We start from the raw sequence: 26,103 nt of genomic DNA, 5'->3' as shown, positions 1-26,103 counted from the left end.
TTTGGCTGGTTTCTCCTTCTCTGCTGCATCTTTAAAAGCCCGTTACCTTCTTTTTTTTTATTTAAATTTAATTAGCCAACATACAGTACATCATTCGTTTTTGATGTAGTGTTCAACGAATCATTAGTTGCGTAAAACACCCAGTGCTCATCACACCCCGTGCCCTCCTTCATGCCCATCCCCCCACCCACCTCCCTTTCCACAACCCTGTTTGTTTCCTGGAGTAGAGTCTCTCATGGTTTTTCTCCCTCTCTGATTTCTTCCCATTCAGTTTTCCTTCCCTTCCCCGATGATCCTCCATGCTATTCCTTATATTCCACATATGAGTGAAACCATATGATAATTTACTTTCTCTGCTTGACTTATTTCACTCAGCATAATCCCCTGCAGTTCCATCCATGTCGATGCAAATGGTGGGCATTCATCCTTTCTGACGGCTGAGTAATATTCCATTGTATATATGGACCATATCTTCTTTATCCATTCATCTGCTGAAGGATATCTCGGCCCCTTCCACAGTTTGGCTATTGTGAACGTTGTTGCTATGAACATTGGGATGCATCTGTCCCTTCTTTTCACTACATCTGTATCTTTGGGGTAAATACCCAGCAGTGCAATTGCTGGGTTAGAGGGTAGTTCTATTTTTAACTTCTTGAGGAACGAGCGCTGTACCAGCTTGCATTCCCACCAACAGTGTAAGAGAGTTCCCCTTTCTCCACAACCTTGCCAACTTTTGTTGTTTCCTGTCTTGTTAATTTTAGCCATTCTAACCAGTGTAAGGTGGTATCTCATTGTGGTTTTGAATTGTATTTCCCTGACGGCTAGTGATGTGGAACATTTTTTCATGTCTGTTGACCATCTGTATGTCGACCATCTGTATGTCTTTGGAGAAGTGTCTTTTCATGTCTTCTGCCCACTTCTTGACGGGATTATTTGTTTTTTGGGTGTTGAGTTTGATAAATTGTTTATAAAAGCCCATTACCTTCTGCTCTTCTTGAAACTTTACTCATAGGGGGTCTCATCCCATCCCATGGTTAAATTCCATCTATAGGCTGGTGACTCCCACATTTATATCACCACCCCTGGCCTCCATCCTCAATGCTAGGCTCATCCTGCTGACTACTTGATATTTCCACTCGGCTGTCTAGTGGGCATCTCAATACAGACACAGCCGAGAGAACTGCCTGGTTGGCCCCCACCCCAAGGCTGCTGCCTTCCCATTTCAGGAAAGGACCTCCTTGATTCCTTGCTTTTCTTTGCAGTCCACAGCCCATCCATCAACGAGCCCTATTGGTTCTGCCTCAGAAAGACCCCCAATCTGCTCACTCCTCCTCACCCCACTGGCACCATCCTGGCCTCCATCATGGCTCACTTCCTGTGGTCAGCAGGGTAATGGCCTCCAGAGATGCCCACGTCCAAATCCCTGGAGCCTCTGGATGTGTCACCTGACATGGCCAAAGGGACTCTGCAGATGTGATGCAGTTAGGGATCCTGGGATGGGGGGATAGGGCCCTGGATTGTTTGGGTGGGTCCCATGTAATCAGGAGGGTCCTTACAAGAGGGAGGCACGAGGGAGGGTCAGAGTCAAAAAAGGAAATATCAGGGGAGAGATTGAAGATGCTACAGTGCTAGATTTCAAGACACCAAAGGGGCCCGAAGCCAGCAAATGTGGGTGGTTTCCAGAAGCTGGGAAAGAAGGGCAAGGGACAGGTTCTCCTCGAAAGCCTCCAGAGGAACCAGCCCTGCCTTCACCTTGATTTTACCCAGCGAGACACATTTGGGACCTCTGACCTCCAGACAGTGGGATAACAAATTTGTGGTGCTTGTTACAGCAGCAAGAGGACCCTCACCCACCTCCTTACTGCCCCCTGCTAACAGGTGCCCCAGGTTCCCTCTGCTCCCTCCCGTCCACTCGCTGCTGGGCAGCCAGCCTGGGCTGTAACGTGCATGCAGCACATCGCGCCATCCGGGACATCATGCCCCCAGTGGTGCCCGCTGTACTTAGAATAGAATTTCACCTCTTTACCGTAGGCCAAGAAGCCCTTCAGTTCCTGGCCCCTGCCAGTCTCTGTGGCCACCTCCTCCTTCCTGGGACCCCCGGCGCGCCGCCCCCAGCTCCTCCAGCTTCTACTTTGCCCCAAACACCTTTCTGTTCCTTGAGTAATTCAAACTTGTTGCCACCTCCAGGCATTTGCTCTGCTGCTTCTTCTCCAAGAATACTTTTGTCATTTTGTCACTAAGGGCTTGTCCCAGGGTCTTCTCTGACGACACCCTCATGTTGAAGAAAGAAGGTCTTCTCACCTTAGCAGATCTTGGTCATATTCCCCCATTTTATTTTCCTCACAGCATTTACCAGGAACTGAAATTATCTTGTCCATTCAATTTTTTTTTTTTTTTGGCCTACAATTGTGGGCTCGTAGGAGGGGACTTGTATTTTGGTCTCCCCTCTACATCCCCGAAATTGTCAGCTCCCTGGGAGCTACTAATTGTCTAATTGCTTCTCACTGCTCTATAATGATGGCTGGGGTAGAGCAGTACTCAACATCTGTCTGGTCTCATGTCTGAATGAATGAATGAATGAATGAATGAATGAATGAATGAATGAGGGAAGGAACGACCGAACAGCGAGGTGCCTGGCACGGAGGCAGTGCTCAATACAGGTTTATTTAATATTATCCTTATCATGATGATCACCAGCAGAAAGCTTGTTGCTAATAAGGGAGCCCTGTACACATGGGTGGCATCGTCATTAACTTCATTAGCCCCCTCTAGGGGGATAGCTAGCGGGGATAGCTTTGAGTTTCTACAATCCCCTAGAGTCCAGTTGGAAGCCACAGGGGCCTGTGATGGGGTGCAGGAGGTCTGGGCCAGCAGAGACCCAGTCTGGTGGCCAGATGTGAGGGCAGCAACTTCCTTGGGGGAGACACTTGTGTTATCACAAGTGCTAAGTCAGAGAGGCGACAAATGTGCACTCTCAGCATGTGGGGACACGGACACACAGACACACACACACTCCAGCCCCACCAGGGCCCTGCCAGGCAGATCCAGCAAATGAGGAACTTCTGCAGGGTGGATTTGTAGGCGCCTCCCCGGGCGCCGTCTGGAGCGACCCTCCTACCATTAATACCCCATGCAGCTGAGCACATGCTTTTTATTGGGATGAGTATAAATAAACAGCAACAGGAGCCTTGAAAGAAATGACCCCCAGAGGAAACCTGATCCTCAGGCAATTAGAGCACTTCTGTTCAGATAATTGCCAACTGAAACAGCGAGCCGGGTGTCAATCCTCAAAAGGCACCAGCAGGCCACCCCAGGCTGATCTGATCATGGCCCCCTGCCCGGCCTCGCGCTGGGATCCCTGCCTGGGTCTGCTGCACGGGCAAGGGGCACAGACAGCGTTCCGGCCTAACGGCATGTGCCATTTGCAGTGAATCGGGTTGAGCATGGCTCAGGCAGGGGTTCTCACCTAGAGGGTGGGCGGGGGGCACTTCCTCCCCCCCGCCCCCAGGAAAGTTAGCAAAGTCTGAAGACATTTTTAGCTATTCCAACCTGGACTTAGGAGAAGCCAAGGATGCTGCTAAACATCCTGAGATGCACAGGACACCCCTGCCACAGACTGGCAGCTCAGAATGTCAGCAGTGCCGAGGCGGACAGACCGTGGGCTGGGGCGATGAGAAACCTACAAGGGCAGAAGTTTCTGATATGCCCAGACACCCACTGTGGGCCACAAATGCTTTGTCAAACACAGACCTCAGTCATCGAACTCTAAAAACATCATTATGAGGTTTAATCACCGTCCTCATTTTACAGGTAGAGAAACTGAAATTTAAAGTGGTTTGTATACATTTTTAAGCAACTTGCCCAAGATCTCATTGCTGGTCAGCACAGACCCCGACCTCAAAGTTGAACTGATACCTCAAAGCCTTGAGCTTTCACCTCCAAGCTGGACTGTCATCACAAACCACCTCTACCCTGTGCTAGTCACGCTCACATGAGCATCCTCTGAGCCCCGCAGGAAGTGTGGCATGGTGGGAAAAGCAGGACCTTCGGCTTGCTGTACACTGGAATTCAATTCCCTCCTCTGCCATTTCACCTGCCATGCAACCTTGGGCATGTTAGTTCATCTTTCTGGGCCTCAGTTTCCTCATCTGTAAAATGAGCTGAGAATGTGGCTCACCAGAGGGTTTTTACAATATTGTATGTAATCATCTTTGAGCAGTGCCCAGTTCGGCAAGGACCTCAACAAACAGTAGCTATGATTACGATCGCCACTAATGGTTTTGGGATTCAGAGCCACAGAGGTGCCGATTTTCATCAGAGGGTGAGGGTGGAGGGTAGAAAGGAAGAAGTCTAAGGGGGTGTTGCTATAACTCCCAGGACTCTGGCCCCCAACTCTCCTCTGCACTCCTTCCTTTGTGGAAAGTGTTGTATTTTGTTTACTGGTGAAGGTACCATTGATTCTCTGACTCACCAAATACCCAGACCTATAAAAATAAAGTTCTAACAGTATGAACAGGACTAACCAGCTCTAGAGAGGCAGGCTGAAGTGTGTGTGGCGGAGCATTTGGGTGGCTTGCTGGGCTACCCGACTCTGATCTCCACCCCCCCAGCCTTTTCTCAGGTGGAGGGCAAGAGAATGAACACTTCTTCACAACCTGCTCTGTGCAAGTGCTTTTGACACAGCTCATCCAGTGGCAGAGGCATAGCATACCTGTTTCACAACTGGGGAAACTGAGGCCTGGGGAGGTGTGTTAATTTGCCTACAGTTGCACAGCTGGGAAATGGAGATGTGAGCCCTGACTCCAATGCCGGGCAACTTTAACCACTTCCCTTCAAGCCCAGTGTGCTTATAGGAGCTGCCAGTAAGACTGATGGGTGCCCTAGAAGCTTCTCTCTGGCTCCTCTCTCTGTCCCACTGGTATGTTGGCCACAATGAGCACATTTCCCGAGCCCCAGATCAGCTTCCTGGCCTGGAAAGATCAGTGTACCCAGAGGGGACTGAAAATCAGGACCTTCCAGAACAGCAGGAAAAACACTTCCTACAATGATACTAATGTTCTAGATGTACACCATCCAATATGGTAGCCACTAGCCACAGGCGATGGTGCATTTGAAATGTGTAACTATGGAACTGAGTTTTCCATTTTATTTCATTTTAAATAATTGAATTTTTTAATTTAAATAGTCACAGTGGCTTCCATATTGGACAGTGCAGAGAAAATGTAGGACTCTTAGTCTCTGGGCTTTTTGCTAACTATGTGCTTCTCAGAGCTCCCATCTATAGAGATTTCAGGTTTAAGATCCACAGCCCTCAATTTCTCTGGGTGCAGGAGTAAGAAAGCCTCTTGGATGAGTTGAGTTCTTAGAGGATTGCCCCATTTGTGTTTCAAGTCAGTCATAGGTTACTCAGCCAATTCACATACACAGGCTGAGACCCTCCTGTGTTCCAGGCCTGAAATGGCTCTACCCCGGAGGAGCCCAGGGCTAAGAGGAGCAGTTACAGAACAATAATAATCATGATAGAATGATAGTGATGATGATGAGGGTAGTGATCATGACAAAGGTGATGATGGTGGTGATGATGGTGGTGATGATGATGGTGATGATTGGATGATGATGATGATGATGGTGGTGGTGGTGATGATGATGGTGATCATAATGGTGATGACAATGGTGGTGATCATGGTAATCATGATGGTGGCAAATAAGGCAATGACGGTGATGATGACTAAGGTGATGATGATGATGATGACAAAAGCAATAGAGATGAGGGGAGAATATGGACTTGGGGTCACTCTCTGGATTCAAACCAACATTCTGCCATTTACAAGACCATGGGCAGGTCATTGCCCTCTTTTTACCCTCAGCTCTCTCTTTTGAAAAATAAGGTCGATAAAAGCATGTCTCCCTAAAGCGGCCAAGAGCATTAAATAAAATACGTACTGTGCACAGCATAGACTGACACATAGGGAGGATGGAATAAAAGTTAGCTTTTACTGTTATTCACTAACATTTATTTGGGGTATACCATTTCCCAAGTTAGCGTCTTACACAGTCGAGGCCTTCACACGAACTCTGCTCTCATTCCCATTTGACGGGTAAGAAAACTGAGACGCAGATAAGTTTAGAGGATTTGCTCAGATTCTTAGAGCAAGTGGCAGTGCTGTGATTTGAGCCCCAGTTTACATGACTTCAAAATTTTTAAAGTTGCTTAACTGCTACAAATTAGAGATGACAGCAGCTCTCCACATGGCATGCGGAAAGAGGAAGAATTTGGTGCACCAGCTGTGCAACTGGGACCAGTCATTTCTCAGATCCTCAGGTGCTTCCCCGGGGAAACAGGACAATTTCAGTCCCTGGATCTTGTACAGATTATATGGAATCACATGGGTAAGAACGACAGTCTGTGTAACCAGTGTGGCATGGAGCTGGGACACATGTGATACCGACTAGCAGCTCCCAGTATTAACCAGCATTAAATCATTGAGCACAAGCCTGGCACAGAGCACTCTGTATGGATGCTCCCCCCGGGATCTTTCCTCCACGCCCCCAGCCCCTTTAATGACCAACAGCACTAACCTCCAAACCCCCCCATCTGAGCGGTACCAAGGAAAGTGTTACTTCCCTGTATGACTTCTGACGGCCTGTCGAGGCCATGGCGAGGAGGAAAGCACCCTGCCTGGTCACGCCGTGCCTCTGCCGCAGGGACCTCCCTGAGGTTGGGGGTGACCCGCCACCCTCAATTATCACCCCGGGGAGTCGGAGTGCAGAGGCTCCATGAGAAACCCTGAAATTACTGACAATCAGCTGGGGTCAGAACTGCCAGGGAGCAGAGAGGGTATTTATAAACCTAGCGCCGTCTGAGCCCTCGGGAACCTGAGAGGGGAGCAGCTTCCCCGCCCCACAGGGAAGCCAAAGAGGAAAAACACCAACACGCTCTGAGCTTGGGCTCCAGTCAAAAGCTGCAGAGGGCACATCCAAGTCCTCTTCTAAATTTAGAACATTCAGCCAAACCCGTTCTCCGGCTCACCCAGCATCTCTCCCTTTGGCTGGACTAGGACTTTCTTCTGAGAGCCAGGGACACAGATGGGAGCCCAGATCCCAGCCCACTTTGTCTCCATTTTAAAAAGGTCCCATCACGCTGAGCGCCGGGACCTCTGGGGCCTTTCTCCCACCTGGGACAGCACGGACCGGCAGGAAGGGATTTGAAGGCAGAGGCCAGAGTTCAGAAGGCGGCACTCATGGCTGACTCTAAGTGGCCTACAATCTTCAGCAAGCCTCTGGAGCCTCCTCCGTCTCCATCACTGCCTCTCTGTGTGAACAGGCCCTCAGGCAAGCAAGTTTGCCTGCACTAGCCTTCATGTCACCATCTCTTCTAAAGGCACAATGGGACTCCCAGGAGATCTCCCGGTCCCTGAGCTTCAGATTCTCTACCTTTCACAGGGGGAAACCACCGCTCAGAAGAATCCTGCAAGGATTAAATCGATGGGAAGGAGAGAGTACTTAACACGGGATGCACTCAATCCGTGTGGCTGAACCAAGATGGGAAAGTGGAACCTGAAAGTCCCTTGTACTGAGTTCAACAACACATTTATTCAAATACGACCTGTGTGTTCCAGGCTCTATTTTTAGCCTGGAGATAAAAACAGGGGTAATGGTAATTATAACCAAAAGGGATTTCCCTATCCTGGACCCCATCTACAACTGAGTAGTATCTGGTCTATTTTTAAATGTCTGCTGCTCTTCTAGTACCACGATCTCCATTAATAATTGTAGTAACAATAATTCATAATGATAATAATAACTAACAGCTATTGAGCACTTACTACGTATAGACATGGAGTTGAGGGCTTTACATAAATTATCTCATATAACTTAATTCAATTATTAACAGCTAATGTATATCAAAAGCGAGATTCATTCGACACAATAAAAAATATAAAACAGCAAGAGTGGTACCAGAGCTCTTATTCTCTCATTTAATCCTCACATCCGCCCTCTGATACGCTACTCAACACCCTAGCTGGGCCCATAGGGAGCATTGTGCGTGAACATGTCCCTCTTGGATACTCCATGGAGTCCGCCATATATCCTTCGTGGCCGGGTCTAGCTTCATCTCTCTACAGGAGGGTCACGGTAGTGCCCCAAATCCCACTGCCCTGCAGCATGCCCTCTAGTGTGACGTCATTCAGTGCTTCAACAGCCACCCTGACTGGGAAAGTACCTGTCCCCATTTGTCTACATCCTGTGTCCCTCGTTACAAAATACTGCAGCCATGGGCTCTCAGTGCCTCACCAAGTTTTGACGTGTAGCAACTCTCTAATTCTGTGCTCAGGTTTTACTGTAGCTGCCTTGCCCTTGGGAGTTCAGCAGGAAAGTGTGTTCCTTGCACACGGACCTCTGTTCTCAGACCAAGTTCCTTGGTCTAGATTCAGTCTTTCCTCAGAATGGCTTTTCTCAGAGGCCTCTAGCAAATCACCCCATGAAGCCACCGTTTCATCCTCTCGACTTGCCCCGACATTTGACTCCCGACAACAGTTTGTCCTCCCAGCTGGGACTTCCACTCAGAAGACGGAGCTACCGGCCGACCACACAGAAGCTCAGATCTTTCAGTTATCTTCTTAGTACCTGGTTGGTTTCACAATGACTCATCCACAGCTTCTCTCTGCTATTGTCAGGAACTGTGCATTGTTGAGGCAACTGGTTAGCATTAGGAATGCTTCTGTGCTCATGATGATTGTTTGGTAAGGGCTCGATGATTGAGACAGCATTTCCGTCATGCATCATGCATCCATCAGGAAGGTAAAGTGTTCATGTGAGGTCAGACTCATGCCTTCACCTCTTCGGTTCCATGTTTCAACCCCACGGGCTAACTGGAAGGAAGGTAAGTTTCTCAAATATCAACCAGGAACTCCAAAGCAAGATGTGCTAGAGTTCTGCACATGTTTGGAATGAAGAAATGTCCCTTGGTGTGGACCAGTCATCAAAACCTGTGAAAACAGCCTGACCTCTGAGACCAGCCGACACAGCCGTACCAAGATGGCAACGGGCTGATGAAATGTTCTTGCAGAAAATAACCCAGGCCCCTTGGCTCCCAGCCTGTGAGTCAGCTGCACTGGCTGCTGCTTGTTACTCACCACAAAACTGCACGTGCCTTGAAATTTGGTGACATCTGGAGTTTCCGTCTTAATCAGGCTGCTTCTGGCATTTCCTTTCCTGGCATTGAGCTGCTTCTGGGTATTTTTTTCAAACATGTATATAGGGAATTCCATAGTAAAACCCCTAAACTGAGTCCTGCTAAGGCCACAGCTTAAAATCCCATGACTTGCACATTTGTCTCATGGTTCGATGCTCAGGTTTTGTTGTAGCTGCCAAAGACTGGCCAGAGACAGTAAAGGTAGGGTGCCAAGCTATAACTAGGCAGAGCAATTTCCTTCCAACCCCCCCACGCCCCGCCACCGGCCTTCAGACCCAACTCTGCCATGTACCAGGTGTGAACTTGGCAAATCACTTCTCTGGGTTTTTCTCACTTCATCTAAAAACATGGGGGAAATGGTATGAGACGTAAAGCACATAGAAATTTAATGCTTAATTACATATTTCTAACATATAAGGACATTTTTAAAAAGCATAACCACAGTATCATTACGCCATCAAAAAATTAGCAATAATTTCATAATATTCATAATCACACACACACACACACACACACTGTTTTTTGTTCAAATCAGGATCTGAAGTAGTCTATACATGGCGATTGGTAGATAATGTCTCCATAGTTTCCTCCTCTCGTTTATATATTTTTCTTTGAAATTCACTTGGTAAAGGAATCAAATGCTGCAACGCTTTGTTGTGTGGTTTTCCACATTCTAGATTTGATTAATTACACTGATGGAGTTTTGTTTACAATATTTCTTTCCCCTGTATTTCTTGGACATTGGAAGTTCAATTTAGAAGCAGGTGGTATTGTGTTCTGCCATGAGGAGGGAAATAATGTCTCGTTGTCTCCCTTTTGGTGAAGTTACCAGGAACGGTGATCATTATCTAAATCTAACAATTCATTAAGGGTTGCAGCTCAATCCCTATTAAGAGCACAAAAGGGGCCTGAGACCAACAAAGTATAAGGACCACCATTATGGAGTAAAGGCCCCCAGGGTTTAAGATGACATGCTCCAAATTCAGCATGCTATTTACTAGCTGGGACTTAGTTCTAGACTTGGAAAAGTTCCTTAAACTCTTTGAGCCTCAATTTCCTCATCTGTATAAAGAAGAGCATAATATTACCCAACCAATTGGGTTGGGTGATAATTAAAAACCAGTGTGTGGCATCCAATGCATGGAAGGTAATAAAGTTCTCCCTCCCTTGATAACAATATAATCTAGAAGCTGATAGGGAAAACCATTCTGAGTGAGGCCCAAGGCAAAGGATCTATGGTAGACAGAAGAGAGAGAGACAAAGAACTGCACCCCCTCACCTCCTTCCCCCTCCTCCATATGCTGTGACCTCCAGAACTAGTGTGGGCTTTGACAACCAGAACAAGGTTCAAGGTTCAAGGTTCACCATTTCCCAGCTGTGTGGCCTCTGAGAGCCTCAAGTTGCTTGGGGGCAATAATATACAACTCTTGGGTTCATTGTGAGGATTAATGATATAGCACAGACAGTACACTATGGGGCCTGACATACTACAGACAGTCAATAATGGTAGTGGCTGTTTGCATACTGTGAATAATAACTGTAAGAGGAATAATTATTGTTGCTCTAGGTGGTGGTGGTGGTGTGGATATTACTGAGGATTTGGGGAAGCCTAACATCTCTCAGTTTCTTAACTGAGAAACACAAAGGGTAAAGAAAAAAAAAGTGGCCTGTCAGGATTGATTAATGGGATATGACTCTCCAAGTTGAACCCCCTGATAAAACATGACTAGAAGCCGCCACGGGACCCCCTACCTACCTGCCACCCCAAGTAAACCTATTCCTTTTCCCCTGAAAGAATGGCAGCTCTCTGCCTAAGGGGGCATACCCAACCCTGGGGGACAGATGCATATTTTGTCTCTGACACCCAGTCTTTCCTTGGAAAACAAGGCCCAGTAGATGTTGGGCTTTCACTGATCGGAGGCACCTTCCTCGCCCATTGAGACATTTAAACAAGGGGTAGAAAGCAGTGGGCACTGTTGCCACAGCACCCTGGAGGTGGCATTTCTTCTAATACAGGCAGAAGTAGGAATATGGGAAGGGGGACAGAGGGCTTCCCCTGCAGTAATAGAAATCCAGAAGGGCCTTCTGTGGCTAAAATCCCCCAAAATGACACCATCCAATGCTGGCAAAGCATATGGAGCAACAGGAACTCCCGTTCATAGCGGTGGGAATGCAAAATGATATCGGTGCTTTGGAAGAAGACCCCTGACAGTTTCCAATGAAACCAAACATAGTCCTGCTATGCCATTCAGCAACTGCACTCCTATCTTTACTCAAGGGAGTTGAAAACTTGTGTCTACACAAAAACCTGTGCCTGAATGTTTGCCAAGACTTGGAGGCAACCCAGATGTCCTTCAGTAGGTGAATGGATAAGCAAACTGTGGTACATCCAGACAAGGGAATATTATTCAGCAATAAAAAGAAATCAGCCACCAAGTCACAAAGAAATGTATGTTGCTGAGTGAAACAAGGCCATTTGAAAAGGCTACAAACTGTAGGATTCTAACTCCATGACACTCTGGAAAAGGCACAGCTATAGCCATGTAACAAGTTACCACAAACTCAGGGACACAAATTTATCATGTTACTGTTTCCACGGGTCAGGAGTTTGGGCCCAGCATAGCTGTGCTCTTGGCTCAAGGTCTCACAAGGCTGAAATCAAGGTGTCCATTGGGGCTCGGGTCTCATCTGAGGCTTGAGTCCTCTTCCATCCTCACTCAGGGTGTTGGCAGAACTCAGGGCCTTGTGCCAGTAAGACCAAGGTCCCTGTTTTCCTGCTAAGAGCCATTGACTGGTGGCTGATATCAGCTCCTAGAGACCTTCCTGACATGGGACTCTCTCCATTTGGTCCTTTTAGGCCAACAGGGGAAAATGTGCTTTGAATCTCCCACTTTTTCCATCTCTGACCTCTAGTCCCATAAAGGTTCACCTGATTAGGGCAGGCCCACCCACACTGAAGGGCAGGGCATGACCATCAGGGGGTGGGAACTTTAAGGCAATCTCAGAAACCATGGCCCCAAATCATTAAGCAGCCTTCTTAAACTAAACAGCTTTGGTCTCTATCTGCCCAAAACACCAAGAACACCCAAAGATGAGAAAACTATTTACTTTTACACACCCAGGATCAAAGCAGGAATGCCTGTATTTAGAAAAGAGAAAGAGCTGCACAAAAAAAAAAAAAATTTTTTTTTTTTAGATAAAACAGCCATTCTTTTCTTCCTCCTATAAGTAAAGAAATATCCACCAGGAGGATTTAGTTTTATTTACTCAAATTTAATTGAGTACTTACTGTTTGCAGAAAATAAAGGGATCCTTACGGTATATTTTCCTGCCCTCAAGGAGGAAACCGAACAGAGAATCTCATTCATTCATGTGTCCATTACTTTATTCATTTATTCATTCAGTGAACATCATCTTGGCATTTTCTCTGTGTGAGGCACAAAAGCCCCAGAAATTTAAAATTGGTGTTTCCCCTCAAGGGAACTCCCAGTGTAAAAGCAACATTTTGAGTTGCAATATCCTTTAATATGATTTTCCAGTGCTTTCACAGCAGTATCTAGTCTGACAGCTTGAGTACAGTACACAGACATCAGAACGTGGGCCGCGTGGTGCAACAGAAAGAACAGAAGCCTTGACATCTAAACCCAATTGGATCGAGTTAATGTCCCCAGTGAGGGAACAGGTGCACATGATATGCCTCTGGATATGAGGCACTGGGAAAGACAGAACATCACTTCTGAGATTGTTCTTACAAGACATGCATAGCCTGAATTTAATAACGGGGCAAGGTGAGACAAACCCAAACCTAGGAGCATTCTACAAAATAAAACAAGCCTGTTACACTCTCTTCAAATTGTCAAGGTCAAGAAAATCTCAGACAGGAGAAGGACTGGTTCCAGATTAAAAGGAGATGAAGGGAAAGTAAATACAATGTGTGATCCTGGACTGGATTCTGGACCAGAAAAGGATATTCATGGGACAACTGGTAAATTCTAAATCATTGGATCATAATATTGTTATTAAAGTTAATATCCTGATTTTTATAATTATGCCATGCTTATATAAGATGTTATCCTTGGGGGGGAATCTAGGTGAAGGGTGGGTGAGATATTGGAGGGTACCATTTTTGCAACCTTTGTGTTAAGTCTGGAATTATTTCAGAATGAAAAGACAAACAAGTAAGTTGGAATTCTTGCTCATTGCTTACCACTGTGTGTCCCTGGGCAAGTCGCTTTGCCTCTCTGAGCCCCAGCTTTCTCTCCTATTACATGGAGGCATTAAAAGAGATTGGACATGAAAATACCTTATGAATAAGGAACTAGCCTAACCTAAGTGCACATTATTCAACAGCAGGTCAGGATGCTATTTCTGAATCCTTAACAAAACAAAACAAAACCTAGAAGTACCGAAGCCAGGAGGAGCTGAGTTATCACCCGATGTCACATGGTGATGGAGGGAGAATTTGAACCTGGCTCTATGTGATTCCAAATGGCACGGTCTTCCTGCCACCCTGGGGCTGTTGCTATGATGAACAATGCACAGTTTATGGCTCTGGGAGGAGGAGAAGGGGGAGAGAGACTCCACCATCAAACAGGAAATATGGCCAAGGGTAGACACCGTCTTAAAGACACAACAGCAGGACTTCTAAAAAAAAATTCAAGCACAGATCTATTCCTCCAGGAACTGGCCCACAACATCTGAACTTTCTCCGCTTTCTCAGTCACTGCTTGTTACTATCCAAGGGGCTAGCTAGGAGAGTGGCTCACATGCCTCTCTTTGGAGATGAGTATGAACAAGTGTGTGTGAGCAGGTGGCACCCTGGGATACTGAGTGTGCCACGAGGCTGGGACCCACCAGGTCCCCTGTCACCTGGAGACAGCTCATTTGCCATCTGTCCTGGCAAAGCCTAGGGCTCTATATCTGACAATAGGTGGAAAATCGCAAGGACCAGCCTCCCCCTCCCCACCTCACCAAATGGGCATGGCCCCAAGTGCTGGAGGAGCGCTGCGTGTGTGTTCGTCCGCGCATAGGGGCTGAACCTGTGGATTCCGACCATCCTACAGCCGCAGATCATTTCTAAGGCCCTTAATCCAGGAGGCTATTAAGTTACAACCCCCAAGTCACCATCTGGCTAGGGGATTTCCCATGTGGGTGGGGTCTCCTGGCACTTCTCAAATGACACAGCTTGGATGTCAGTCTCTGATGTGTCAAAGGGACCGTGTCTGCCTCCCAGTTGGCCCCCATTCTTAACCAGGTTTCCACTGCTTTTATGGGAAAGGAGAGAAGGTAGACATCAGGGAATCAACATTTAGGGGACACACCTGCTCCCCTCTTCCAGGCGCCTTCTGCCTTTAGCTCACATAGGCCTCAGGATAAGCTGTGGTAGGAGTTACTGCGTCCACGGTAGAGATTGGGGAATCGAGACTTGTCATTCATTGAAACTACATGAGACATTTCAATCTCAAGGTTGTCTGACTTCAAATCATGCTTTCTGCCACAGCCTGAGAGTCTCTACCATTCTTGCCTTTGATCTCTGCAGTTGCTTCTCAGTGAAATCTCCCCACATTTCTTACAAATCGACAGTCCTAAAGGAGGAATTGTTGATTCATGCACACACTGCCGCTTTCCGCCCACCTGGTGCCCTGGATGGCCTCCTCCCCGTCCTTGGGCAAGAAGGCAGTTGTCCTATGAAAGTGCACAGTTTCCCACCTGCCCTCCCTCCTGGATCTCCCACGGTGGCTCACGTCCCTATTGCCAATTCTGTCCCTGGGTGCTGGCTCTAGGCCAGCCACTCCAGCTTGGTGCCCGGATCAGGCTTGTCCCCTCCCTGATGCTGACATCTCCACCTGGCTCTGTGCCCGAAGGGCTCTCACTCTCACCCCAGCTTATGAAGGCTCCCAGTCCATCTCTGGTCCAATGCCACCACATCTGCATTTCCGGGAAGGAATCTGCAGGATGGAGAAGTACAGACCTCCCTGGAAACCTCAGAATCCAAGAGCTTCTGACGCGGTCGCTCTGTGGAATCCCGGAGGGAAGGTGCACCAGGTCTCAACCGGCTCGCATTTCATCCTCACGACCCTGAGAGAGACCAGGACACACGGCCAGGAAGGAGGAGGACGTGCCAGGTGTCACCACCAGGGAGGTTTTCTGGGGACAACACTCCATTTGGCTACCAGCAGAGACAAGTTCTCATCTGAGAGACCAGAGGGACTTGACCCATCCTGCCCGACTTTCTCCTGAGCCCGGGGTGGGGGGGAATGTATGTATGTGGGTATCTATTCATCTAATCTCAAATAAATCTAACACAAATATAATCTCACGCATATATGTAAAGCTCATTTCCTCACTACAGAGTGACTATGTGCCAACTTTTCAGAACATTTTATATTTAGATAAAATCTCATTTATATATATACATAATCTCATTTATATTTTTCATATATTTGTATAACTTTTATATATATAAAACATTACACATATATGTAGATCACATTAAATCGTTTGTATCTATCTGCCAACTGTCCTAAAAATTATATAATATTTCATTTATATATATCTTATATATATAAAACCTTCCTTATATATAAGAATCTCATTTAATCATTAGTGACTATATGTTAGCAAATGTTTTAAATACTATATATATAATTTCACTTATATATAAATCTCATTATGCAAATCTCATTTAATCATTAAAAAAGATATATGCCAACTGTGTTAAATATTATATATACAATCTAATTTTATATATTAATGTCATTTACATAAATAAATCTCATAGATATAAAATCTCATATATAATACAAAGATATATGTGTGCATGTGTGTGTGTGTGTATGTAAATGTCATTTAATCATTTAAAAAAACCCTACAAGACAGGCACAACTGTAATCCTCAAAGACTGAGCAAGGTCAAATATCTGCATATGATACCAGGTCTCAGCAGAGCTCTTGGGGCCCCCACTCAGACCTGCTCTCCTGAAGCCCAAAGCTCTACCTGCCTCAGAGGCAACTCCAGTTTTCAGCCATCCATGCCCCCCAATCCCAGGCTTGCCCTTGACCCCACGCTCTCTCTGACTCCACAACCAACAACCAGAAAATCTTGGTCTGCCTTCGAAAGCAGCTCAGGACATCACTCCTTCACTCCTTCACCACCTCAACCACCCCACCTCTGGTTCAAGCCTTCATTAAGGGAAGATGGACAATTGCATGTCTCCTACTGGCCTCCTTGCCCTCACCCCACTTTTGCCTATTGTCATAGAGCAAATCCGTTAATGCACAAGTCAGTCCAGGTCACTCCTTCCCAGATCCTCCAGGGGCTCTCATTTCACTTATAGGGAAACCTTGAGCCCCTATCACAACTCATAAGGCCCTACGACATATGCCTCCCATACAAGGGCTCCCCATCATGTTGAAATCACCACTTACAAGAGCCTGAATAGTTTCTAGGGGTAATGCATCTAACATTTATTAAGAAGGGTTTGTAAGAGCTTCTTTGGAATTCTACTCACCGTGACACACATACTGGGCAAGTAAGTGAGGAGGACTCCCCTTTCATCTGAAATCAAATGGGGCTTCAGTGGACCCCAAAAACCTTAAGGGACACAGTGGATTGGCATCTGACTCATGCCTGAGAAATTCTGTGGACAAGAGACCTAGGCTGACTGGCTACTCCACCAGTGAGGCAGTCGCCGATGTTCAGGAATTATTGTGCACCCCTGTATCTGCTTGGGTAGAAGGTGCCCCAGTGAGCCACATGTGGTCCACGCATGGCAGAGAGCAGGCTGGGGACTGTCCTGCCCTAAAGGGGCCAACAGACTTCATCTGGAGGAACTGGTAGTGGAATCAGACTCCTAGGGGCTGAAGAGGGATCAATAGGCTGATGATATAGGGTTCATTTAGCAATTATAAGAGACAGGCCATCATCAACTGAAGGAAGGTATCAAGAAACCCATACAAGTCCCCTGTGGGAGATAGTCGGCTGTAAATATCTGTGAGGCCCAGAGAATGAAAACCCCTCAGGCAACAGCACCATTTGGTCCTTGTACAACCTTTCCTGGTCCCCGCCAATACAACAGAAAAGGCAGTGAGGTTCGGCAAGAATAAGTGGAACCTTAACCTTGAATGAAGTCAAAAACATTGATTCTTAACTGGGACATGGCCATTTTTTAAATTATCTTTTTAAATTCAAGTATAGTTGACATATAATATTGTATTAGTTTCAGGTATAATACCATGATTCCACAGTTATGTACATTACACATTGCTCACCATGACAAGTCTAGTTATCATCTGCCGCCGTACAGTTATTACAATACCATTGACTACATGCCCTGTGCTGTACTTTTCATCCGTGATTTTTTTTTTAATTTTTTTAGAGAGAGAACGCGCATGAGCATGGGGGGAGAGACAGATGGAGAGGGAGATAGAGAATCCTAAGCAGGTTCCACACCCAGCATGGAGCCTGCTGTAGGGCTCGAACTCATGACCCTGAGATCATGATTTGAGCCAAAATCAAGAAAGAGTCAGACGCTTAACCAACAGAGCTACCCAGGCACCCCAATTTATTTATTTTATAACTGTAAGTTTTTGCCTCTTAATCTCCCTCCCCTATTTTGCCCATTCCCCACCCCCATAATTATTGAGTTGAGACTGTGTTTGTGACTTTATTTTTTTAAGATTTTATTTATTTATTTGACAGAGAGAGAGAACACAAGCAGGGGGAGCGGGAGAAGGAGAAGCAGGCTTCCCGCTGAGCAGGGAGCCTGATGCGGGGCTCGATCCCCAGGATCATGACCTAAGCCGAAGGCAGACGCTTAACCAACTGAGCCACCCAGGCACCCCTGTGTTTGTGACTTTAAGGAACATTTACCAGAAAGTTCCTGCAGCCTACTTGTGTTTTCATCTCGGATTAGGACTATCCCATTAACCAGACTTAAAGGGACAGTGAGAAAAAAAATAAAGTTCCTTTTGGGATTACACTCTCCTCCTGCTTATTCACTACACTGGTGAATCATTTAATTGTTGCTCTTGATGTTGGACCAGATGCAAGTCCCAACCCCATCTCTGTTTATTTCCTCTCATTGTTGGTGAAGAGGCTCTTGAGCAGAATGTCCCATCAAAGTTAGCCTGCGAGAGGCAGTCAAAGGAACAAGGTTTGGCTTATAGACGTCACATTCGGAGTATCCGAAAGGCCTTCTACGCTACTGGAAGGATCAGAGGCAGTTAGAAGTAAAGGACTTTTCAGGAGTGACCTTGACCACTTAGGATGGAATCAGGACCTTGCAGAAAGGCCAAAGAGGCTCACAAAGCAACAACGGGGACAATGATGACACCAGAAACAACAGAAAGAAAAAGGGCGGGAAGGCCAGCAGAGGGAAGATCCTGGGCTCCAACCAAGGCTGGCTGGCCCACGGGGACTGAAAGGTGACCCGAGGGAAAATGAGCAATCACTAGTGCACCCCCTTCTCCACTCTGAGGGTGTTCATAATTGGGCAGGAAGGTGTTCTCTCCAGTACTGCATTGTGGACAGTTTGAGAAGCATGGCAGGATTACCCACCTTTCCCACATTCCTAGACCCTGAGCCCCTTTGCGACAGGGACTGAGTAAGCTCCGCCTTTTAGCACCTGCGCAGGTCCTGCGACAAAACAGGAGGCTCAATCCTGCTGCTGGATGGACAGTTAGACGTTGACCTTGTGCAAATCCCTTTCCCAGGATTCTGTTGCCACGAACTCCGAAAAAGCTCCTTCCCTGCGATGTCGCTGGAGCCAGGCCTTGGAGGTCAGCGGTCACCCCCTCAGCGTCCCTCTCCTAAGAGCCATGTTGTGATGATCGAAGCAACAAGATCGTGTGTGTGAAAGGATTTTACACAATTCCACAGTGACAAATATTGTGGTAAGCCACGTACGGCAGCTGGGGTCATGCAAGGTCAAGCTCTATGGGGGTTTATCTTTGGTGAGGAGTGAGCCCTGTGCAAGTAACCTTCCACCTGTACCAGGGAAGGGACGAATGCTGATATCAACCCCCCTGAAAAATAATCCCTGGGCCCCCCCATTCTACAGTCCTCTGGGGTCATGCTGTTGTTGCCCAGTGGCTACCGGCCTGAATCACTGAAGCCTCAAGTCAGGAACCCAGACACCACCTAGAGGCATCAGGTGTCTCAACCCCTTCTCTATTGAGAAACCACAGGTTTGTGAGTTTCATGTACACAAGCAAATGCAGACGAAGTTTCAACCTTTTTATTCAAAGCAGCTTCTCACAATGTATAAATACTGCGTATTAGCACACATGAAAAATACAACTTCTAAGGCACCCAGAAATGTGTTCATACACGTTACAGGACCATTCACAAAGAGAGTGTACAATTTGCTCTAGACAGTCAGCATTTGATAAGTCAGAAGATTATTATCCCTCAGTACTGCACCCAGTCTCAGGAAATATTTACAACGCAGTGAGAAAGGGTCAGCTGTACCTGCTTTTATAATTCTATGAAGTACTCATACTTACAAATATTCAGAACTAGTTAAAGACTCTCCCATGATAACCTGGCAAAATAAAACAAGTAGCCTAATTTGCAAAGGTCTCCTTGGATTTTGGTGTGTGTGTGACACCCAGGATCAAATCCACACACTCCTAGGGTGGGCTGGATAAGTTTTTGGTCGCCTGCTTCATTATCAGAAGTTTGGTAATAAGCCTTACCACTAGAATGCCACTTCTTCAGCATCAATCATTTCTCAACCAGTTAAGGGATTGGTGACTTCATCATGAATGAAAAATGGAGCATCCCTTGGTGTGAGAATTGAGGGAAATTCTTCTCGTGCCAAACAGGAATTGGAATGGGTCAATGAAGAACAAAAGGAGGTGGAAATTTAGCAACTTCAAGATGCTGCTCAGTGTAGACACATTTTTAAAAACTCACGCTGGAAGTTCCTACTCAGATGGAACAGTCTACACTGGTGAGATCATCTGGAAGAATGCCAGACCTCCACCTTTTATGATATGGATAAGGGCTGGGACTGCACAGCAGAAACACCCACCTGAGACAGCGAGTTTCAATCTGAGAAACTCATCTTTCAGAGCCTTCTCAAGGTGATAACAAATCCCTCCGCATGGCCAGCCAGGTCGGTGGAAGCGAGCAGCTTCTCTGTGCCATAAAGCGTGCACACCTCTGTCTGGATGTGCCCACAGTCTATGAAACACGTGCTTTGTTGGATTAATGGAATTCTTTGGTCCTTAGTTTTATGAAAGGCAGTATTTTCACAATCCTGTCAATGTGGACACCAGCAAATGACTTCCAGCTGGGACTAATGGCACAGGGACAAGTTTAATACCAGATGGAACACTCTACACCCTCCAAACTTCCCAGAGTCCCCTGAATGAGCGAGCTCCAGCATCAGGTCAGGTGCTGGGCCAATGAGGCATGGTCAACCCGGATAGACACCAGGTGAGGCTTCAGATCCGACATCTGTTCTTTGGACTGCGCACACACTGCAAACACGGGAAGCAAATCTCCATCTTGATGATAGACCTTATAAATGCTTACTAGAGATGCACTCAATAACCTGACGTTTAGCCATACGAGAGCCCTGGTCTCCAGTCATCTTTAAAGCCTTAGTAAGGAGAATCAGTTGGTAGCTAGGGAAGTGTGGCCAACCGAAAGGAAAAAATTTTAGAAAAAATTAGAAAAAATTTAGAAAAAATTTAAGTCCAAACTCCAGATGGTTTTATTAGATCCCAGACACAGTGGATGCACCACCAATGAGCTCCATGACTTAGACTCCACTAAAACAGCCCTGGGTGACTGGCCTCAGCTGATGTGATGCTCTTAATCTAGTTTGCCTTTGCCCTGCTAAACTCAGTTTTAAGTATGGCTTCACACACATAGTTCATTAATAAGACACTCAGGACACATGGGAATGCTGATTATGTAACTGAAATGGACTTCAGATTGTCTACACAGTAAGACTCACATGTAAACTTTGTTAACACCTCTCAAGGAGTGCTGACCTCAGCCGGGCTGGATGGTGCCAGGTCATCCACGAGGGACCTGGGGTCAACCACCAAGGTCAGGAGTAGGAAATGCCATTTGTTCCGAACAAATGATGGACCAGCAGCCCTCCCTGTGACCATGTCTAAACCATGTGAATAGTGCGAAGGAGGCTCCATAAAACCTATCCTTGGTCCATTCGTATGGCCAAAGGCAATCACCAAGCTGCCTGTCTGGCTCCTGCTGCCATCAGCTCAACCAAACTCTTCACATTAGCCATGACTTTCGGACTGCGCTGAGTCCATCAACATGGCTTACGTTGCTTGGAAGAAACAACAACCCGTATTACCCTTTTTTTTTTTTTTTTTTTTTGCAACAAGCTTAAGGCTCTGTTCACAGACTCCATCAACTGCCGCACAGTGAGACTTTACGGGGAGGTCCTAAACTACATATGTAGTTGCAAAGGTTGCAAAATTTACTGATCCTAATGGTAAGGCTTATCCACAAATTCAGTACATTTTCAAATTATACTTCAAACTCAATTACTCTGAGAAAAAGAAAATTAACCTGCTCTCCAAAAATATAAGAGCAGTAGATTCTAATGAAAAAAATAAAACCATTGGCACCAAACCAGTATGCTATTTTTTGAAAGAACAAGTGATGTTAATGGAAAAGATTGCCTAAAACGCATATCCTAACTTACCACAGAAATATAAAAGTTTATATTCTGAAAATATATACTGTATTAAAGTCTGTAAGCATTTCAACCAAAATTTGCAGAAATAACTGAGCAACACTTATCTACAACAAAAATATACATGCAAGACAACCCCCAAATGGTTTCCCTTAAATATCTACAAAGGCAAAGTGTAGATTTTTAAAGATTATACAAAACCATTTACAGAGAATAAAATAAAATACTTATGAAATCTCATTTGAGTCTTAAATACTGTGTATATTAGTGAGAGTGTCTAAACTAATATGTACAACAGATCTAAGTGTCTGAATACAGAAACACAGAAGAGAAGCAATTCTGCATTTTAAATATTCACTTAGGAAGATTTGAAGATGTTTCTATTTGTTTCTCTTTAAAAAATTTCCACAGAAACTAGATTGGAAAATTGCATGAATGTGACTCAATTTCAAATTAAAAAAAGTTTACAAAATCTTTTAAGCCAACAATTAATGGGAAATGCAATTCAGCATTCAGTCAAGGCTTTTTTTAAAATGTGAATATTTGGAGCTAAATTGATCTCTGCATTGATCAGAGTCCATTTTGATCATTATTTTCCCATCCTCATACTAAACTTCATATGGAAGAAACATATTATCATGCTTCAGAGAGAACATTTCCTAGTTTAATCTACACCAAACAAGTATAACATTTTAAATCAATTCTCTACTACCTTCTCAGAGCTAGCCAATTCCATTCTTAGAGGGTAATTCTTAATGGTTTTTGCCCACAGACATTATTTAAAAGCAGGAAGGGACACGTGGGTACATCAGCAGTCTTGTGTGGTTTCCAAATGATGAGCAGCTCTGACCACCTTGGCAAAGTTTGCAGAGTCCTCTTGGAATGGGGCTGCTAACTCCAGTGGTCCCATTACAGGACGCTGGGTGCTAATCACCTAAGGCTGGAGCGGAGCGGGGAGGGGAAGTCTAACGTGGGGCCTGCGGGACGGCAAAGAGTGCGTTACCTACAAGGTTCCTCGACTGAAGAAGTACCCTCACTTGCCACCCACGGCGGTTCTTCCAACTCCAAGGTGAATTCTGGGCTTGGGCTGCCAAGACCAGGCAGCTCCTCAAAGACCTGCCCAGGCTCTGGGAAGGGACAGAGGGTGGGGGTGGAGGCAAAGCAGGGTGAAGAGAGGGGAGAAGCGATCCTATGGATGGAGAGAAGGCGCTGTGACCAAAGATAAAAAGTGAAAACCTGAGCCCCCTGTCTTGAGAAAGCTCTTAGGGTAAACCCAGACACATGCACAGATCTGGCATTTTCCATCCCAGGTCAGTTTGCTAAAAGTTACCTGGATTTCATCTCCATATTATCAAAACAACTATCCAGAAAGTGGAGAATTCAGCGATGCAGTCTACCCTGCAGCAAGCAGATTTAACCTACTTTGGCCCAATTTGTGGAACATCCTCCTTGAACTGACTGTGTAGAAACAACCAAAATACAGACCGTCTTTCAAAACACCTCCTCTTATACCCAGAACCTACAAATTAACAGCAGAAATTCTACCCTAGTAACAGTTTCACATTCTTACCCTATCATCAGAGATCCTTCCAATGGGGAAGGATAGTAAGGAGAGGGACTTTCTATAGAGAGAACCAAGGCCATCTTGGGGATCGCATCCAGATGAACTTCACATTCACTATCTACAGGACCATGTCTCGAGCCTTAGTGCAGACACTCAACCCACTCTTGAAACGCAAGGCAGACAGAAAACTGTGGCAACAGCCTCCCTGTTCTCAGCCAGCCTCCCCTCCCCCCACCATGCTCCCAGCACTCCCTGGTCCACTCACTGTCTCCAACAAGGGCCAAGACAGGCGACCACAGAGGGAAAGAGAAGAGGAGGGAGGCAAGGAGGTCTCTGAGAATACTCATGGGCTGTGATGGATATGGAACAATCCCACCACTCCGATAACCTAACTGACCCACAGAAGGGTGACGCCTCATGCAGAACATGCTCCTGTCATTTCACTGCTCCAAACCCGAGGTCTACCTTTCTCTTCGTCAACCCAAACCCAAACCAAGTCCCGCCCCTTCTCTTCAGCTGATCCATGGACTTTGGGGTGATGGTCTAAATGCAGATGTGGGCAGGCAGCCCAGGGACCCTGGCACAGGAGGCCTCATCCCTGGTTATCTCGCCCTGATGTAAGTAAACAACTAGCAACAAGATCGTCTGCGCTTCTAGACACGAAATGATTCAGACCAACTGACAGCTCAACAGAGTGGGAGCTCTTCGCCCACCTCCCCTGGAAGGCCAAAACCAGACAACGCTGTCCACATGGAAGAAATGGACTCTGAAATCCAAGTTCAGTCATTTGCCCCAAAGACAAAGGGCTCACTCTAGACAATATGCAATCCCTAGGCAGGGCCTATTTGCTCTTCCTGACATCACGAATTAGGGAGTGGGTATGTCTCAGTACCATTCAGGCTGGAGGCCCCTTTATCTCCTTCAAGGCAGCAGAGTGAAGAGAAAACTCTCCCATAATTTCTCCTAAGAGCAGGTACTCAATTATTACAGCTGAGAACCGTTTTACATGAAGAGGATCTGGTGCAGAGCTATTCCTTTTATCCACGGGGATCCTTCCATTTACATCTCTCCGAATTTTATTTCTGCGTGGTTCATTGCTAGAATGCACCAAACAGCATGAACCTTGTACGGGATTTGGTCCAGGGCAGTATGAAAATAATATCTGTGTCAACGACAGATATCATAATATATAAACAAAAATAAATAAATTAAATAAGTTTGATTAAAGAAAAAAATCTCCTAGTAGTTCATGTTTTTGTAAAACTAGCTTTACATATAATACACATAAATTATCAGAATTTTCACTTACATTGTTTTAAAAATATATATTTAACAAAACATTCCTAAACGTACAATATCTGGATTTGCAAATCACTCAATTGGGTTTTAAGACCAAGCCCTAAAAGTCACACAGATTTGCATCAGAGAGAAGACTGAGGCTGGCTCTACACAACTGTTTTGCTCAGCGGTCTGGAAATTCCCTAAGATTGATTGTCCCCTGTCACCGGATCTGCACTTAACCGGAGAGAGCCATACAGCCACGTCTCCAAAGCAGAGGCACTGTGTAGACACAGCCTGAGTCAGAAGGATGGGGAAAACTGGCCTTCCCCCTCCTGGACCGGGATGGTGCATTTCAGTGAGTGGGGAGAGGACCAACAGTACCTGGCAGAGGCCTGGGAAGATATAGCCCTCGATACCTCTCTGGCCAGTGGAGGGACGGGGGTGGGGGTGGGGGGACCCGGGGGAAGCCGAGTATGCTGCGTTTCCCATCTGTTATACAAAATCAAACCAATGCGGAGCAACCAAAGGACAGGAGAAAATGGACACAAGAGAGACACCTTGACAAACGCCTTAGCCGGCGCACACCGTGCTCGGATTTCTGAAGCACAGGGCAAAGATGGAAGTCAGGTGCCCTCGAGCGCTGGGGCAGTTGGGCTGGGGCTCTTCAGACTTCGTAAATTTTGTCCTGCAGGTAGCTGAACAGGGAATCCAGGCCCTTGGAGGAGCTCCAGAGCTGCTTGAGCATGAGGCATTCTTTCTCGTTCACATCTTCAAGCACCGACTTCAGGAAGCTCCGAACGAGGCATTTCGACTCTTCCAACACCTGAAGGGAAACGCATAAGCCTCGTTAGCCGGCCCCAGGGACTCTGCTCCAGAAGAACGTACTTGGCCTAGGAGGCACCAGTTAACCTTCCGATGTCCAAAGCCAGAGGAGACTGCCTGCTGTCGTCCAGAACTTCCCAGGCCCCGTGTCCCCAGCAATGCCAGGAATGGGCTCCAGGCGCGCCAAGGTGTTGAGCCCTCGGTCCCTGGGATGGCGCAGTGGGGCCTGTGTGACCCCCGACCACGAGAGCTTTGTCCTTGACCCAAGGGTGACATACGCTCAGTATCATTTTCTATGGGTGTCATGAAAAAGTTTGGGAAACACCGCTCTCACCTCGCATGCTTCGTTCTGATTATCTGCGCCCACGTGACAACAACGCCTACCGTAAGGACGGCTGGCGTCACAGAGTAAGAGAACGAGCGGAGGGCTGTCAGAGTATGCAGCGGGCTCAGCCCAGCAGCAGTGTCTCTTGTTTAGGCTTAGTAGGAAGAGCCACGGCAAGAGAACTAGCGATCGTTGCAGTAACGAGTAATACCAGCTGCGGTAACTGTAGGGATGCC

General features: G+C 46.4%; 1 protein-coding gene across 1 annotated transcript in view; it reads right to left on the bottom strand.

Moving 5' to 3' along the window:
• CDYL2 (chromodomain Y like 2) overlaps window positions 1-26,103 on the bottom strand; it is a 1,015,850-nt gene that overhangs the window by 840,812 nt on the left and 148,935 nt on the right. Inside the window, exon 7 of the mRNA XM_035025298.1 lies at window positions 19,419-25,543. Within this exon, the coding sequence (XP_034881189.1) occupies window positions 25,385-25,543 (159 nt within the window). The 3' untranslated portion in view covers window positions 19,419-25,384. Of the gene's footprint in view, window positions 25,544-26,103 lie in introns of the transcript that reaches the window.

This window comes from Mirounga leonina, unplaced genomic scaffold (assembly GCF_011800145.1).
Source record: "Mirounga leonina isolate KUSES-001 unplaced genomic scaffold, KU_Mleo_1.0 Mir_180, whole genome shotgun sequence".
Classification (NCBI taxonomy): Eukaryota; Metazoa; Chordata; class Mammalia; order Carnivora; family Phocidae; genus Mirounga; species Mirounga leonina.
The sequence above is the reverse complement of the archived record's forward strand: the minus strand, read 5'-3'. Positions and strand labels throughout refer to the sequence as shown.